Source organism: Eptesicus fuscus, chromosome 5 (assembly GCF_027574615.1).
Source record: "Eptesicus fuscus isolate TK198812 chromosome 5, DD_ASM_mEF_20220401, whole genome shotgun sequence".
Classification (NCBI taxonomy): domain Eukaryota; kingdom Metazoa; phylum Chordata; class Mammalia; order Chiroptera; family Vespertilionidae; genus Eptesicus; species Eptesicus fuscus.
Window position 1 is genome coordinate 69677888 of NC_072477.1, and position 18870 is coordinate 69696757.

The 18870-nt window shown below is 40.6% G+C and overlaps 1 protein-coding gene across 2 annotated transcripts in view; it reads left to right on the plus strand.

The window, feature by feature from the left end:
* The window catches only part of MEIS2 (Meis homeobox 2), a 204170-nt gene that overhangs the window by 41623 nt on the left and 143677 nt on the right, over positions 1-18870 (plus strand). For both annotated transcript variants that reach the window (XM_054716372.1, XM_054716373.1), the window contains exon 8: positions 18168-18313. In XM_054716372.1, coding sequence (XP_054572347.1) covers positions 18168-18313 — 146 coding nt within the window. The remainder of the gene's footprint in view (positions 1-18167; positions 18314-18870) is intronic.

Sequence of the window (18870 nt, forward strand, 5' to 3'; positions counted from 1 at the left end):
CAGAAAGCAACATTTGTTTAAGGGGTAGGAGTGGTTTCTCCACCTCGGTGGTTGGGGTCCTTTTATCACATTTTTGACATTAAGATGAATCAATTTTAGCACTTCCAGCAAGGGCAAAGGTGGTAGTGGCAGTGGCCCTGGGGTGTGGTTTGCAAAGTATTGTCTAGAATGGGAGTGGTTGAGAGCTACTTTCTCACAAGGAAGAGAGGTGAAGGTAAGGCTCCAGGAATGAAAAAATTACTATGTATCCCCTCTTTACAAACATTGCTTCCGTGCCCACTGTGTGCTGGGCACTGTTGTGTGTGCTGGGGGTGCAGAGGGGTAATATGACGGAGCTCGCGTCTGTCCTCATGATGTTTATATTATTAACATGTACATTTCCTATTACGTGTTTTAAATTGACAGACTGCCAAAATTTCAACCAGCTGAACGATTCAATAGAGTACAGAAATGTTACGATGTTTTATGATGATGGGAAATTCTGGATAGATGGGCTCTGAAGTCTCATGGGAAGCAGCGTCTTACAGTGTTGTAAGGGTGTGGCTGTGAATCCTGTCTCTGCCACTTACTACTTGTATGACTTTGGGCAAACTGCTCGGTCCCTTTAAGCCTCAGTTTCTTTATGTGTGAAAGGAAAATCAACCCTGATAGGACAGTGAGAATTAAATGAGGTAATTCACATAAAGTGCTTAGCAGAGTGTCTGGAAGAGAGTAAGTGCTCAATAAATATTGTTGTGTGTTTTTTTTTTTATTTTATTAATGTTGCTGCTATTATAGGAAACATTTAGAGTGAACATTTCTCCAGAGGCATATAATAGAATATACTCTAATCATTTCTCAATGCTAATTGCTATGGTTGAAGTTTGAAATTAGAATTGACAAGGGTAGTTCCTTTTTCTAAGTAGTATTAACAGGCTTTTTGCTACATCCCTATTGAAAAACGTAGCAAAGTCTCCCACCTCCTAATTGGTTGTTGGTAAGTTTTTCATATGTACTGTCTCGGCTCCTCATAGGCTAGGGCTTCGGTTATTAGTATTTTTTCCACTTTACCTTTTTATCTACTCAATATAGAAAGAGAAAATAATTGAAAGGATTTATAAAAGTGAGGCTAGACATGTTGCTAAAAACAAGCAAAATGAAAAATAGAAAAAAATGACAAAAGAAACAACCACATTTGATTGATAAAAACTGGCTATACTGCTTTATGAAATTGCCATGTTGGTAGGTTAAACATTGTCAAATATTAGTAATTTCAGATGGTTCAACTTAGTAATATTTATAGACCATAAGTAGTGGAAAGTGCTTTCAAGGCAAGAGTTAGCATGATGTTAACTGTACTTGCTTTATCTGTTAAATGGGGATAATGGTATATGCCTCTTACGCTTTGTTGTGGTGATCAAGAATTGGAAAAAATCATTTGGAAGCTGAAATCATTATGTAAATATAAAATATTTTAATTCAACATCACATTTTTTGAAGTGGTAGGACACAAGTCTCAGAATAACTGTAATTGTTTTTCTAATGTTTTGTGGTTGCTGTCAACTTTACTTTCCAGCAGAATAATAAATCAGCTATTGAGAAACTAGATACTCTAGTGGGGATTGTATAGATATGAAATATATTTTCAAAATGGAGTAATGCTCTAGTTATATAGTTATTTTCAGATTTCTGATTATTTAAATAATACACCACTTTTGGGAATTTATCATTTGCTTTAGAATCTTTAAATTTTAACATAAAGTAAGAGTCAGGATATAAATAGTTGAGGAAGTCATTACCAATTTTAGCATGATGTAAATTAGGCAGTTATCATTTAGCTGTGCTAAGACCCTCTGTTAGGAATAGTTTTACAATTATGAAATAAAGTTGGCCACCTCTTCAGTGATTACTGACTGGTGGTAGAAATTGTGTTATACTGGGTCAGCAGTGAATTCCTCACTCAAATGGTGTCGAGTCAGCTGGTTTTTAATTTGTTATCTTCTCAAGAGTGCATTCACAGACTTCATCACTGAGAAGAATGACTCCCTAGCCTAGTGTGATCAAGATCTGGAAATTCGCTGCATCAGCATATTGAGGTTGGCCTGCTACTTGATTGGTGGCTCTGAGATCTGATCTTACAGCAAAGATGTCAGTTCTCCCATAGGCTGGCTTGCACAGGTGTATGAAAAAACCCGAGAGAATGACCCCCGCCCCTTTTTTTCCCTCCTGGGGAATGGTTGAACCACTTTTCCTCCCAGACTAAGACCTGTACAGCTCCTGTTTTATCAGCTAACAGGGCCTGAATGAAGTTCACATTGGTACCCCTCAAGTTGAGTTTTCTGTCTTCATGACAGAATATGGGGGTGTGCTATGGCAAACTAATAGTTATGTGGTTTTAAGCTCCTGGTCTTTCTAGAATTAGATGGATGGCAATCCAGGGCTGTAATATTTCTTAAGTTGTGGCAAACGTGGCCTTTTGCTTTTGTGCTATTTTCAAGTAGGAGTTCTAGAAGACTGAGGAAAAAATTATTTTTCTCAAGCAAGGGTGTTTTTCAGCAGGTGGTGACTCTATTTACAATTTTTTCCCCATGTGAATGAGTCATTAAAAGAAATGAAAGAAGGAAAGGAAAAATAAAAATGAAATGAAACTCTTATTAATGATCTGATATGAGCCCAATATCACGTATCTCAAAATTCAGATGAATCACTTGGCCATGATCAGGCATTAGTAAGTACCATGTACCTAGATCCAAAGCTATAAGGCAGTTTCCCCCCACATTCTACTTTTTAAAAATATTAATTCCACTTCCTATGGGAATACAGGCTCTGTTGTGAAGTTGAGCTCATGGACTTGAGTGGAGATCAGCTCTGTGACAGATTAGCCGTGTGAGTTTAGGCAAGTTTCTTAATCGGTGTGGCTTCCCTCTCTGAAGATACTAACTGGTAATTGAAATGCCCAACTCGGAACTGTGTCCTGCAGAGGAGATAATACCTGCTGTACCTGGCACGTACTGGTACTCCACAAATGTTAATTCCATTCCATGTTCGTATGATGGATGCAGGGATTTTTCTGAAGGCATGGAGGTGGCTGGCAAGGGTTCATCTTAATTCTGTATTTCCCACTGATTTTTCATCTTAAGGGTGCTCCGAGTCTTTCATAAGTGGTGTCACTTTCTGCTGAAATTGACTAATATCTCCAGCAGGAGAGCTTTTTTATGAGTGGGAGAATGGGTTAATACTGAATTCCCCAAAAGTATTTTTAAAATATAGTTTATTAAGAATTGTTTCCGAGGGAGGTCATATGGCCTAATGAATAAAGAATTGCTTCTGTTGCCTTTTTTAAATTATTGATATATTTTTTGCAAGTCGAATAGTTCTTTGTTAATAATATTTCTCATAATGGCAGTTGGCCAATGAGAAAATTATTTTTTGGTAAAATATGCAAAGTGCATTCTGACCATCCACTTTGCATCTTCATAAAGTTGAAGAAAATAGCGTAAATGAACTATTTTGTGTTGAATTTCTACCTTCAGCATCTTTCAAATGCTGCCCCAGGTCTTTATCCTTTCAGAACTTACCCACAATAACCTGGAGACTCCCTACTCCCACCTCTGGGTACTGCATGCTATACTTTCCACTAAAACCTTTTTTATGCCAAATAACAGGTTTATGTAAATTTACCTACAATCTGCTGAACATTATTTTTTATCAACTTTATGGAGGTATAATTTTCATCCAAAAACTTCACGCATTCAAAGTATACCATTTGATGAGTTTTGACAGTTGTATACACTTATGAGGCCAGCACTATAATCAAGATACTGTAAGCTCTCATCACCACCAAAAAGTTTCCTATACTCCTTTTTAATGCACCCCTCCCTCTAGACCTGCCCTCAAGCAACCATTGATCTGTCTTCAGTTATTATACATTAATTGACATTTTCTAGAATTTAATATACTTGGAATCATACAGTATGCATTTTTTTGTGTGTTTGGCTTTTTCCATGTAGCGTAATGACTTTGAAATGTGACATGTTGCAGTTATCAATAGTTTTATTTTATTGCTGAGTAAGTATTTCAGTATATGGATACACTACATTTTGTTTATCCTCTCATATTAGTTCATTTTAAGAAAGGAAATAACTAACATTTATTGATGTCACCGCTGCTGTGTCAGGTATTGTGTGAGGCTAAATGTCCTGTGTAAAGCTCCCGAGCTTGTTAATAAGAGTAAAGCACCTGGCACAAGGTAGTGATTTACTAAGTAACAGCTATTACTCTTATTTCATTTACTTTTCACAATTAACCTATTGGGTATGTATCATTCTTCCCATTTCAGAGATGAGGAAATTAATCTCTTGACCAGGGTTACACTCAAACAGTAAGAAATAGATCTGGAAGTTCAATACAAGATCTGTTTTATTCCACAGCTCAAGCCTCTTCTATTGCATCATCATCCCCTCTCACCCCCGCCCCCCCGCCAGGGTGTGTGCAGTTATGTGGAGAGAAAGTGGAGGGACAGAATGGAAGGGCCTGGAGTATGTCAGAAATGAGCCTCCACTGTACAAAGTAGAATAGCTGCTCAAAAAAATAGAATAAATACATTTAGACAAAGAAGGGTGAACCAAGGATGTAAGGCGCGCTTCCAAAAGCCGGGTGCCTCTGCTGTTAATGTCTGTTTCAATCACGTTGCTTCCTCCATGCAGTGTGTCATACAAGTTAATGTCTTTGAAATTTATGAAACAGCAACTCTATGACCCGTTTTCAACTCTTGTAGACCAAATCCTAGGTAGTTTCTGTTTGCAACTTTTAGATATAAACCCACAAAAAGTAAAGCACATTCCAAGAAATATGAGTCATCCATCCATTTATCCAATAAAAGGTTAGGTACTTACTACACCGATGGCATTATACAGTTCTGAGAAGGACATGAAAAAAACAAAAAATATGGTTCCTGACTCAAAGAAGCTTAAGTAGAAGAAATGTAAAAGAAATGTAGGAGTGGTGTGTGTGTGTGTGTGTGTGTGTGTGTGTGTGTGTGTGTTTTGGAAGTTACTAGAGTTATTCTGATGGTTAAAGTAAGCTTGAAAGAGGCAAATAAATTGGGCCAGCGTTTTTCAATAATACAATGGAGTGTGGAAAGGATTAATTTCAGTATTAAGGTAAATCTACTTTTAATTAATGCATATTTTTGTAACATAAACAGTATAAAATCCATCCTGAATGTTTTTGAGTGCATTTGTTTGTTTATATGCAAGGTGTTGAGACAATTTTAGTGAGTGGCCTTGAAATCACATTGTTTTGAAGCAATTTAGAAAAGATTATGAATATGTTCAACCTCAACTACTAGGATCTTACATTTGTTCCACCATGCTTTTTTATATGAGAGCAAAATGTGTTCATTTAAAAAAATGTAGCAGCCTGGCCCATGTGGCTCAGTGGTTGAGCGTTGATCTATGCACCAAGAGGTCGCAGGTTCAGTTCCCAGTCAGGGCACATGTCCGGGTTGCAGGCTCGATCCCTAGTAAGGGGTGAGCAGGAGGCAGAAGATTGATGTTTCTTTCTCATCAATGTTTCTATCTCTCTTTCCCTCTTCCTTCTTCTCTCTCTAAAATCAATAAAAAATAAATAAAAACATAGCAGCTTTATGGAGATATAATTCACATACTATATAACTCACCTATGTAAAGTGTACAATTTGATGGTTTTTAGTATACTTACGCAGTTATGCTACCATCACCATGATCAATTTTAGAATGTTTTCATCACCCCAAAAGAAACCCCATACCCTTTGGCAGTCATTCTCCACTTAAAGTGAACTTCGAAAAGACCCCTGTGTCTGTCATTCTTAATTATATAGGCTATATGAAGAATAATTAATTTATGCTATTTTAGATTTTTTTGGTAAGCAGTCATATTTTTGTTTTCCTTAGGTTTATTACATGTATACCCATTTGTATTACTTTACAAAAACATGCCTGCTTGTTCTCAAATCAAAGTAGATTTAACTAAAACAATTATGCACAATAGCTACTTTTAAAATATTAATAATTTATTTTATAAAATTCTTAAAACAAAAATACAGAGTTTTATTAGGAAACTGTCATGTAAAAATGTTTTTAAAAATGTACAAATATTATTTTCTAAAAATTAACAAATATGCTCCCATTCTGATGGGTTAATGGTTTAATATTCACCTAAAAGCAGTTATCAACTTCACAGGTACTATTGTTCTTTCTTCTGGATAAACTGTGACTGGCTTCCTAACAATTTCCCAAAGGGAATGTTGATAGCTAGCTCAATCTAGTTCTCTTAGTAAGCATTACTATTATTGGGATGGCTGTCTCTTTGCATTATTTTACAATGCCAGTTGCAAAGCCACATTTATTTGTTTATTTATTTATCCTCACTCCAGGATATGTTTTTCATTGATTCTAGATATAGAGGGAAGGGGAGGGAGAGAGAGAGAAAAACATCCATGTGAGAGAGAAACATCAATCGGTTGCCTCCCTTATGCACTCCAAATGGGAATTGAACCTGCAACCCTTCAGTGCACGGGACAATGTTCTAACCAACTGAGCCACACTGGCCAGGGCACAAAGTTATATTTTTATTAAAATGTTCTTTAATTTTGATTTTACGGTTGAGAAAGTGAAATAAATATTTAATCTTTTTGTTTTTGTTGTGCTGCTATTTGAAATAATAACTGATAATACAAATTTATAGAGAAATACCATATTAAGAATTCAGACTGATCTACTCTTTGATATTATACAATGTATTGTCCCTATTTTTGTTTTAGATAGCACATATGATAATGAAGTAAGGATCCTAAAAATTGGATGAAATAATTAATGCTCCAGATAGAACTTCCCTTTCCTGTTATTACTCCTAACAAATAGTATTGGTTGTACTTAGTGTTTCATTTCGTATAAAAGTATGCTAAAAGAGACAATAAACTAGAAAATCTTACAGTTAATGATAAAATGAGAATATTATCAGTATATACTAAACATGTAGGATGGATGTAGTTAATACATTCTTGGGAACAGACTAATTATATTCCAGTTTTAGTATAAAATGTTAAAAATACATTTTGTATCAAAGGACTTTAGTAGGAAATTCTTTTTGCAAATATAAAGGCCATATCTTCCCTGGAAAGACCTGTTGATTCGGAGATGTTAGCCAGCTATCTTTGCTAAAACACTTTACAATGCTAAAAATAATCCACTTCAGTTAAATATGGATAGTTTTAAAAAGAAAATCCCAGTTAGACTGTAACAGAAGGACATTTTGTGTGACAATATTTTGCATGATTAAAAATTTAAACAGAATAACAGCTATTTATATTTACAGTTACATGAGAGTAATTACTAAAGCAGACAAAATACTTAGAGCATAATTTAATAATGTTTTCCTCCAGCAAAGGTGCCAACATTATTTGCATAATTTTCACCATTTGTACGGAAACATAGCTAAGTGACATGGAGAAGACATTTCTCCCCAGCCACCTTCTTTCTTTCGTAGGGATGTGGGGAAGAGACTCATACATCATAACCACCCATTTTGGTGTGATTTCCCATAAATATCATGACCCGTGTGTCAATCCATTAGGTGAAAGAGATGTGTTCCATTCATACTTTCTCTTTCAGGGTCAGTCTTTCAATGACCAGCCTAAGCCCAACTTCAAGGCCCCTAATGATAACATTTACTGGTTCAAAGATTAACCTTCTGAGAGGGGCATTCTGGGCTGTTGGTAACTTGATCAGCTCGGTCTTCCCTTGGTCCCTCTCTTTCTTGTTCTTTGTATCTCAGGAGGGAGATGATGGTATCTGGCACATTCCTAGGATGACTTGAAGATAGCAGCCTCCTGTGTTTAGGGCTGAAAGATTGTGAACTCTGTTAGCCGAAATGCCACTCTGGGGAGGTGAACAGAACATTACAAAAGCTTTAGCTGTAGGTAGTGGAGTGCAAGTAGAGTCAAATTTGAGAGCTGGGACTTGAGTGGACATTTGTCCCTGTTTCTGCCTTAATAAAATCTGAGTGTTAACTGTGGAAAAGGGCATTGGAGAGATCACTAAAAATGAATCATTAGAGTGCCCAGAAGAGCTTTATTATGATGTACTGTGAATAACTTCAGAACCTACTCTGTACTTTTATACGTGCTTATCAGGTAACTGAGTAACGAGTACATTCTTTTATCCTCCACCACAGAGATTAAGCAGTCTGCTGAATTATCATGGCAAAGGAATATACTTTTCTACCAGCTCCAGTCAGTAGCCTTTAGAGAATTCTGTGGAAGGTTAAGAGAGGAGGCATTCTTTCTTGAAACAGTTTTAAAAATTCAAGTGAAACATATAAATGAGAGCAACCAACTTAAGTGAACCATAAGGTAAGAGTGTTGGAAGCTTTCGTTCATTCCTGTTATAAAGGATTAGAGAGTCCCAGTCAATAAACAAAGCCACTTGATGGCTTCTGACAGGTAAATCGAGGGGACTGATTTGGTCAAGGACCAGTACGAGGATGTTTCTGTTCAACAGTTAACAGGATTCAACATGATATGGAAAATACAGGCGTGCAAAACTATACTCCGCCGCTCGCGTTGCCAGCTAAAGCCTAAAACACAGCCACATTTGCATATGTGTCCATCTGTCTGTTTTTACACTTTATTTTTCCAACCAGTGGGTGAAGTGGTTTTCATCCAAGATGCACTCTGAATTTTTTTTTTTCGCCCACCCCTTTCCATTATATTACATGGATGCATATTTTAAAGTGCATGTTATCTGTCTCTGGACACACATTTGCACGGCCTTGGCTGGGTTTCCGCTTCTCTTCTGGAAGGTGAGCTCATCTTCTCAGGCCTCCGCGGTGCAGCTGCCGCGCCAGCCAGGTGGCCCGGGGATGGCCGCCGAGTTAGGGAGCAGTTTGTTGCCTTGCCCAGGTTGCAGCACACCTCCATCCCCTGCAGGCCAGGGCCAAGCTGCCCGCCACAGCCCAGGGCGAGCCGGTGAGAATGCAAGTGCTTTGGGCCTCCTCCGTGGAGAGCCTGGTAAATCCTGTGTAAATAGAGGGAGGATAACAAAGAATGAGCCCCTGCAGCTCTGAGCATTTGGAGCCATTTGGGGCTGAATTTGCTAAATGCTGCTTATACCGCCTGAAAAGTTGAAGAGAAAGGAGCCTAAAATCCCCTCTTTTTTTCCCTTTCTGCTCCTGCCTGGGGGGGAGGGTGTTCAGGACCAGGGAAGCCTGAGGTAAGCTGATGAAGACTTGTTTTTTCAGTGCTCTTTTGAGTGTGAAAAAGGTGGCCTGGGTCACTGTCCTCTTTAATGTCGGAAAATCCACACAGTTAGTAAATGTTGCATGTAAACGAAAGCATTTCGTCTCTTCTGCTTCCCTCCATGCTAGTGGGCCATGAACTAGTCACTTGAAAAATCACAGAAAAATTTCACTTTAACGTGTCCAGACAGTTAAGCACAGCAGGAGAGTAAAAGAGATCAGTAATTAGCAGGTCTTGCTGCCGGCCTCTCGCCCCTCACCCTCCCCACATTTCTGGGTCTGCAGCTTCCCCCGCCCCCAAGCTGATCTAATGTGAAGAAAGGTAAATCGCATGTGGAAAAAGATTTACTTTGAGGATGGCTGCTGCTGCTCCTCCTCCTCCTCCTCCTCCTCCTCCTCCTCCTCCTCCTCCTCCTCCTCCTTCTCCCCCATCCCCCTCCCCTTTTCCTCCCTCCTTTCTTCTCCTCCTCTTCCTTCCCTTCTCCTCTTTCTCTTCTTCTCCCTTCTCCTCCTCCTCTGCCCTCTTCTCCCCCGCCCCTCCTCCACCTTCTCCTTCTTCCACTTCCCATCTCTTTTGAAACCCTGGTGCAGGTTCCTCAGTGGAATGTCCTAAATTAAACTCTTGGAAGGTAGTCCCTGAAAGAAAATATATTTTGACTCTTAGTGCATTTTAATCCCGTTTTCAGAGTACTTCATTAAGAGGGGGAAAATAAAAAAAGCATCATGCACTGATGGCAGAAAACGAGCTTGTAAACGTGTTGCCGGTCCATGGCTGCATGCTACTTCGTTTTTAGTTATAATGTTCCCAGTAATCGGAACAGCCTGGGCACTGGGCAGCCCACTCTCACCCAGCACTCTCCCTTCCCCATTAGAATAGGGCTGGAGCTAGAGGACTGTCTTCATAAACAATATATGACGCGTGTCTCAGATGTGTAAGGACCATCTTCGAGGAGGATCATGCACATACGTAAACAGTAAAACACTGTTCATCATCATGCTTCCACTGCCCATAAGGTGGGGAGAGAGAAGTGAGGGAGCCCAAGGCTTGGTGGCTCCTGGAACAGGTTACCTGAGCCAGGGAATCTTCTTCAGGGACACTTTCTTCAAAGCAGGTGACGTTCTCACAGGGTCCTAACAATATATCTAAAGGCTCTTACAACTCGTCCACTCCACTCACGTTTGAGTATTTACTCTTTGTCAGGGCTTGGAAATCAGAAATGAATCAGAGCAGATCCCCTCCCCCTGCCGCCTTGAAAAAGCTCATAGTCAAACAGGACAGACAAATTAGGAAACAGATACATGGCAAAACAGAAGAGTAAATATAGCAAAGGCAAGAACAAACTGCTAAAGAAGCAAAAAGCATAGTATCCTACTTTGTTTTGGGGGACTGGGGAAAGCTTTACAAAGAAAGTTCCTTTTCCTCTGGATTTTGAAGGTTGAGTAGGAGTTTGCCCGGACAAAGGAAAATGAATGGGAAGGGGGGGAAGGAAAAAATGAAGGAAAAAAGCCTTCTAGGCCAAGAGGAGAGGACTAAAGGCATGGAATCTTGAAAGATCTCTTGGCTCAGAAAAATCTTTAAAATTCAACAGATAATCCTATATCAAAAATTTTATTTAATATTAATATGAACTTTAGACCCACAGGGAGCAGTAGTGATCCTGTATATAACAGATACACCTGTTTGTGTAAGAGTGTGCATCTGCTTGTTTTTTGGTTCATACGTCCTTTTATTTATTTTATTTTTTGAAAAATTTTATACATTTATTTGAGCCAAAATGAGGACATATTCCTGGGAGCAAGATCTCAAAGGCTCCGCATATTTTTAAATATGTTGTCACCCACTATCACTTTGGGACATAAATGTGAATATACCCTCTCACTCCTGGGGTTTATTTCTTATGCAGTGAGGGCTAATCCAGAACCTAGCTTCACTGTTCACACTTTCTTGCCCTCTCATAAGTTTAAGGAAGAGGGTAGAGGGCGTGAGCATGGTCTTTGGAGGACAAACACCACTCTGCCACTGACTGTGTGACCTCTGACAAGTTATTTTCTTTGAGTCTAAGTTTTCTTATTTGTAAAAGGGGATTGTTAATAGTAGTTATTTCATTTACTTGTTGTGAAGATTAAATGAAGACTGGGACAATGCAAGTGCCCAATGAGTGCTACTTGTGATAATGATGATAATGAAAATGACAACAGTATTGATAAAAATGAGGGCCCTGTGTTCTAGAGCTAGAGAAATGGTGTAGAAAAGGGACTACCCTATTTAATATTAGATAAAAAACATTTTAAGAACTCTACAAATTAGTGTATGTATATTTATGCATATATTTGAGTATAGACAAAAATATGCAGTTCATCTACAAATATATTTGGACACTTGTGTACAAATTGGTGAATTATTTGAAATAGATACAATTTAATTTATATAAACATAGATTTATAATCACATATATCGGTATCTATTTATTCATGAAAAGACTTAATTCCTGGGAATAGATTGTTTGGAAGATGTGTGTGTGTGTGTGTGTGTGTGTGTATGAAGTTAGTAAATTTACATTGCACAAACTGAAAATGGTAATATACTGTGTTTCTATTTATCAATGATGATAGAGGAAAAAGTCATGTTCTTCCAGGTGAGATATTCTTCTTTAAAGCACATATTTTTGGATAAATGTATTTAACTATAAAACTTGTTCCAAAACTTGGAGAAGTGAGGATTAAATAACACACCACCAATTTATCAAAAAGAAGTACAAATACCATTAACTGTTAACAAAACTACATGTTCCTTTGTCCTGATTATTTCTCTGAAAGTATAAAACTGAGAGAGGGCAGTTTTAGATGTTTGTAATGTGACAGTGTACCAAAATGTCATAGAGACCTTCTTCCATTTTTCAAAAAGTGACTTGGAGGCAGAGGAATATCACACTTTGATCTCAGTTCTGTAGAGTGTTTAACAGCTTGCACAGTGAGGGCATCGCAGCCACGGGCTCCTTACGGTATAGATAGTCCGTCTCAAGTGTGTGGAGCATCTCTGGGCTCTGAAAGTCAGTCTGTTGAGGTCCATATAAGGGTGTCCACTTGGACTGCAATAAATTGATTACAAAAATCCTGGGTGCCGAAGACTCTTGCTGAACTGAATATATGTATATCTCTTACAGACACTGGCTTACTTTTGGGGGAAAAGTTGGCACATTTCTGTTTGAACTGGGATCAGCCTGGCCCAGCTCTAGCTCAGTGCCCGCCCTGGGACCTAGCTCTAATCTCTTTTCTGCACTTAAACCTTTACGTATAGGATCAAGCCTTGCTTAGAACTGTCCCTGATAACAGAGTTCAAATGAGGTAATGCTTGGAAAAGTAAAAGGAAACTTACAATGTTAATGTGAGAATAACACTGGACTTGAAGTTGCCTGGACTCCAGTTTATGTAACTACATGTAACTGTGAAATCTTGGGCAAGGATTTAACTTTCTTCAATGCTAAATGTCTGTTTTGTTTTTGTTTTTGTTTTTTCTTCCTTTGTTTGTTTGTTTGGGATGGGGAGGAGGGAGAAAGTTCAAAAAAATGGACTAGGATCTTCTTGGTTGTTGCATTACATCTCTGATAGGTAGCATCCCAGTGGGATTGAACTCACCATAGCATATTGTCACTGTATCATTTCTTTGTTCCAAGCCAAGCAATTGATATCTAAAATATAGACAGATTTTTGGCTAAATGGAATGAGACAAAATGCCAATGAAAGGAAGTAGTGTCCTTTTGCCTGGGTAGTTTTTCATGACCAAGAATTTTACGGTCTGGGAAGTTCTGCTTTAGAATCATCTCAGGATCCTCTCAGAATATGCCCATATCTTTTCTTGATTCGCTAGCTACATGGCTGCAGATACAGATTTTGCCTTCTCCAGGATACCCTGCCCAGAGTGTAGTGTGCTCAGCTGTGGGAAGGTTGTGTGGCTTCCTCCAGCACATGCCTGTAAAACCCAGCCAGAGAGGAGGGCCCAGAGACTAGCTTCAGGCCTTCCAGACGACCACCAGCCAGGGTAGCCGGCTAAGCGGACCTCCTCTGTGCTCTACAGCAGAGCTCCTCAAATGTGGGTGTCAGAGTCCCCTGGAGTGCCGAGGGACACTCAGATTGTTGGGTCCCACTCCCTGAGTTTCAGGTTCCGTGGGTCTGGGAAGGGGCCAAGAATCTGCATTTCTCACAATTTCTTCACCAGTGATTTACCTTTTTTTTCTTTTATTAAAAATGTGTTTTTATTGATTTCAGAGAAAGGGCAAGGAAGGGAGAGGGCAAGAGGGATAGAAACATCGATGAGAGAGAAACATCCATCAGCTGCCTCTTGCACGCCCCTAACTGGGGATCGAGCCCACAACCCAGGCATATGCCTTGACCGGGAATTGAACCAGTGACCTCTTGGTTCATGGATTGATGCTCAACTACTGAGCCACCCCAGCTGGGCTGATTTACATTTTGAGAGTCAACGTTCTATAGCTTCTTTCTTCCTGTTTAACCCTCACCACCAGAAGGTCAGGAGGGGGCTTCATTATGTTGGCTAGTATGTGTGATGGAGAGAACACCATGGCTCTCCTACAATGAATGAGGCCCTGGCCAGACTATAGGTGCTCACCATGACCACTGACCAGACTCATGGGAGTAAAGTAGAATTTTAACAATCCACCTGTTCCTGTGGTTGCATTTTATTTCAAATTAGGAGGTAATCTAGTCTAGTGGCTTTCAAAAACCAGTTTCAGCATTAGTTCTAGGCTGATTGCATAAGCAGAGTCAAGGAGCTTGTTAAAAATACAAATTCCTTGTCTGTGCCCGAGGATATTTTGATTCTGTAAGTCTGGGATGAGGCTTGGGGACCTGTGTTTTTAACAATCTCCCCCGATGATTTTTTTTTTCCACTTCAAAGTTATATGTCCACAAGTCTTGAGTATTTCTTCCCATGGTCACACACAGCATATTCCAGCAATACAGCTATTTGGACTACCTTTGCTTAAAACTTACACTGTGCCCATAGTCAAGGGATTGGCAGTCTTTGGAAAGAGGTATGCACCATGTTCCTCTTTATTCCACTTTTCATCATCGGAGGTGGCAGTGTGGTGGAAAGGCCTGTGATTCAGCCCCTCAGAAGGGCCCTAATGGGCACTGAGTTCTAAGAAGCACTCTTCCTGGCATGTTTAGGACGAGGTGTACAAGGGCAGCCCACTTAGCCTCTTGATGGTATAATGAGTGTACTTGCCCCAGTGTGGGATAATCACAAAGAGGGGTGGACCCTAGAATAAGCTTCTTGGTAAATTCTGTCATTCACTCACCCAGCAGTTGCTGGGTACCTGCTCTGGGTCAGACATGGCGGTGTGCTCTCAGGATAAAAAGATAAGAAACAGCCCGGCCAGTGTTGCTCAGTGGTTGAGGGTCGATCTATGAACCAGGAGGTCACATGCCCGAGGTTATAGGCTCAATCCCCAGTAGGGGGTGTGCAGGAGGCAGCCGATCAATGATTCTCATCATTGATGTTTCTATCTATCTCTCTCTCCCTCTCCCTTCCTCTCTGAAATCAATAAAAATATATTAAGAAAAAAAATATATAAGAAATACTTTTGAATCCTAACTTCAGATGCTGACACATACACTGTTATCTCCTGTACCTCCTTTGGCACATACCTCTGTGCTGGTACACACACCCTTCTGGGCACACAAAGTCACTTGGCACAGGTGCCAAGGATTGCCAACTATCTGACATACATGCACAGCCTGAAAACAATAGCCACATTTGGAGACCCTAACCCCAGCATCATCTGCACAATTTCATTTTAGGTTGCAGATCACACAGTTGCCTTGTTAACATTTTTCTTTATGCTGTTGTTAGTCCTCTATGCTGGAGTTGGTTTAAAAATACATTGAAGGAAAGACGATGGTATTTATTGTGTATTTGAAGAGGAAAATTTATCTCTTTATAGACATATAAACACTAATATTAATTTGAAAATTTAATGTTTAGTATCTATTTATTATAAAAACAGTCACCTTTTTCTTTACTATTATTTGTTACACTGGATCCCAATTCAAATATTTTATAACATTTCTATGAAACAGACTGCTTTACATTAAAATTCATGTAATGATCCTGTCTTCTCCAGTTTAAGTCAATCATCCAAAGAGGCTCAATCTCACTCTACCTTTTCCTTGAGCTAAATATAGTGAATCATATAGTTTGAAGGTGTTACCAGCCCTCTTTGCTTTTAAGCAAGAGAAAATGCACTGTGGAAACGCCAGTCTCTCATTCTTAAGGTCATTGATTGGTTAAAAAGGCAAATGCCTTTTTTTGGTTGAACTTCCTTCAATTAAGCCATTAACCTTTGAAAATAAGTACATTCAAAAACCTATCAGAAAAAAGCTAAATGAGATTTTAACAAAATCCTGACAATTTCAGCTTAAACATATACACAGAAACCATATGTGCTTCGAAAGAAAGACATACACACAGGCATTGTTTACAGCGCGTGTTTTTATGTTTGGAAGACATGGAGGGGAGAGCTGTTCCACACATACATTATCTGAAATGTACATCCAGATAGCCTCCTAGATTTTCCACCGAGACAAAGATATCTTTATCGGTAGCAGGCAGACAGACTGACCGACTTCAAACTTGCACTTGCAGTGTGGGTCTTTTTTTTTTTTCTTCCCTCATCTCCGGGTACTGCTTTTCAAAACCGCCCCGGGCTACAGAACAGCACCTCAGATCCCCAAGGCCCACTGCCTGGCTCCTAATAGCCACTCTCCATCTGTGTCACATGAGCAGCTGATGAGATCGCGCCAGTGTCTGTATTTGGGAGAGCACATCCACCCAGGTTAAAATGCTAGGGTTGCCAAGGAGCAGTCAGAAGCCATTAGTGGGGGTGAGAATTTGCCTTGCAGCAGTTCCTTGGCATGGTAGAAGCGTGTGTGTGTGTGTGTGTGTGTGTGTGTGTGTGTGTGTGTCCCTGCTCGTGTGTGTGCATGTGTGTATATGTGTGTGTGTGCCCTTGTGCAAGCGACCCGTTAGTGTGCATGGGTGTGCAGGGAGCGCAGGCAGATGAAGGGTAGCCTCCGTCTACCCACTATTCAAAAGTCAAATGCCTTTTGTTTCCCTGCACTCTGATTAGTTCTTTGACTATTTGGGGTCCCTTCGACTCGCTCTTTTTTTTTTTTTTTTTAATCATAACAGACGGCAAAGAAAAAGAGAACAGCAACTTCGGGGTCATGCTCTAGTGTTTGGGCAGATGGAGGGGAGCTGCTCTGCCTTGGGGCAGGGTGGTTGTAATGAAGTGGCCTGTCAGTCTGTAAATAGTGAGGGTCATCTCTTCCATGTGATGGAGGGTATCGCATTGCAGTGAAAATGGAAATGTCAATAAAATTAATCTGCCGGCTCTTTGCTGTGGCTTTTCTGCTTCTCTGGTCAAAGAAGGTTGAGGGTTTTTTTTGGTGAGAAAGGAAAAGAACAGGTACAGGGAAGCCCACTGAGCAGGCCGTGAAGTTGGAAGGCGAGGGGCCCGGCAGGCAGGATGCGGCGGGGTGACCCCAGCCGCCGGGAGGGAGCGGGCCCGGGAATGGACCGGTGGGTCTGTGGCATTCCCCGGGACGCCGTGGAGCGGCCAGCTCAGGCTACATTGAGCACAGAGTTTATTGTTTTAGGCTTTCTTGGACAAGGTTTTTACTTAGCATGGGATTTATGGCATTTACTGCTAATGAATGTCTATTCTTAAATTACAAAAACCCCCATCTCAGCACAATTCCCAGATGTCCTTCCAGGACCCTGGCTTCTTAAACACCAGCGGGGAGCATAAACTCTCCACTTCTCTGTTTTCCTCTTTCGTGTGGCTCCAGGCTAATGATGTGCAAGGAAAACACAGCCATCTATAAAGCCCCAGTGCTGTCCCCGTATTCGTCATTTATTTTGCATTTGATTATGCCACAAGTCGGATCTTGTTTCTCTCCTTTTTTTAAAGTTATTAGTTCAAATATTAATGTAGGGATATGGCATATACTGCTGCTCTTGATTGATGCCTTCCCAAAAACAGGAAGACGTGCGCGTCTGAATTTTAAGAAAGTAGGGGTCCTGCAATGCCTTGCCAGAAGAGTTTTTCAGATACATAATTTAGATGCCCTCCAGGCAGGCTTTCAAGGCATTTTTGCCGGAGGGCAAGAAAAATAACTATGACTGTTAAAAAGTAAATGATTTTTGCTAATGCACAATTGATGCCCGAGAAAAGCACAGAAGAGGAAGATGTTGATAGGAACTTCTGATTAAGTGAGCACCCCACCTTGATGTGTATCTTTTTTTTTTTTTTTTTTTAATGATAATGATCCGCGGTGCAGAGAGCTACAAGTTTCATGCAAATGCTGAGTGCGGGGTCACCGAGGAGTGTGCAGCGGTGTGTGCTCCGGAGGTGACAGTTTTGGGAGGGGCTGAGCAGGCAGTGTGTTATGTGCAATGAACAGTGACACAGTTACTGTCACCTATGCAGGCAGCCTAGAATATATAGACTACAGAACATTTAACTTGATTACCCTACAGTCTGTGTTCACTATGGGCACGGGGATGCATTTTCTCCGAATGGGTTTTCTGATGGCGGTTTTCCCACATTGGACTCCATAATTGACAAAGAGCTACTGCACTGTGTCAAGCACACAATTATAATCGAATTAATGATACGGGCGAGTGTGAGAGACACAAAATTAACATTTGAAGAGGCCTGGTTTAATTTTGTCTTTTACATATTTGTGTCTCCAATTATACTTTAATGAAAGAGACTATAGGCGCTAATGGATATCTCTCAACAAGCCGCGCCGAGCTCCTCATTAGCCGCGCGTGGTTGTTGGCCCCCTTTCTGGGTTCTCCCTCACGTGTTTTCATGTCTTTCCACCAGGGGATGGTCTGGACAACAGCGTGGCTTCACCTGGCACAGGTGACGATGATGACCCAGACAAGGACAAAAAGCGCCAGAAGAAAAGAGGCATTTTCCCCAAAGTAGCAACCAATATCATGAGAGCGTGGCTCTTCCAGCATCTCACAGTAAGTCCAGATGAAAGAGAAACGAGTGTTGTTGCCTTGCCTCCTCCCAGCATGCTATACGGGCTCGTACAGATTTCTCAAAGTGAGGTGCCCATTTCCCCGTTCTCAAAATCTGACGACCAACAGAGCAGTTATGGTTTTATCAGCTCTCACCCCCCTGCGCCTTGAGCACCCTTCAGAAAGGAGCAGGTGTTTTGTTCGACTAGGCCAGGAATGGACCTCATTCACAATGACGTGGGACCCTACACGTGTGTTATGTATGCTAAGAGGTCTGAGAGCGACGTGAGGTAATGCAGCCCAGGGACAAGGCTGTGGGGAGCTACCCCGTCAATCCATCCGCATTGCCGACCACACTCTTAACGAGGGCCATCTCCTCCAGGAGGCGGAGGCGGCTCCTGGCCACATGCATGCATGTCCACGCTCAGGGTATCAAGCGTGGCTGTGGTCTCTGAGGCAGCTTGCAGACATGTCATGTGTCTATGTGACACACACAGAAGGCTATAGGTGCTATAATGCCCTTGTTTGTAAGATGGGGATTAAAGGTGTGGGGTTTTATT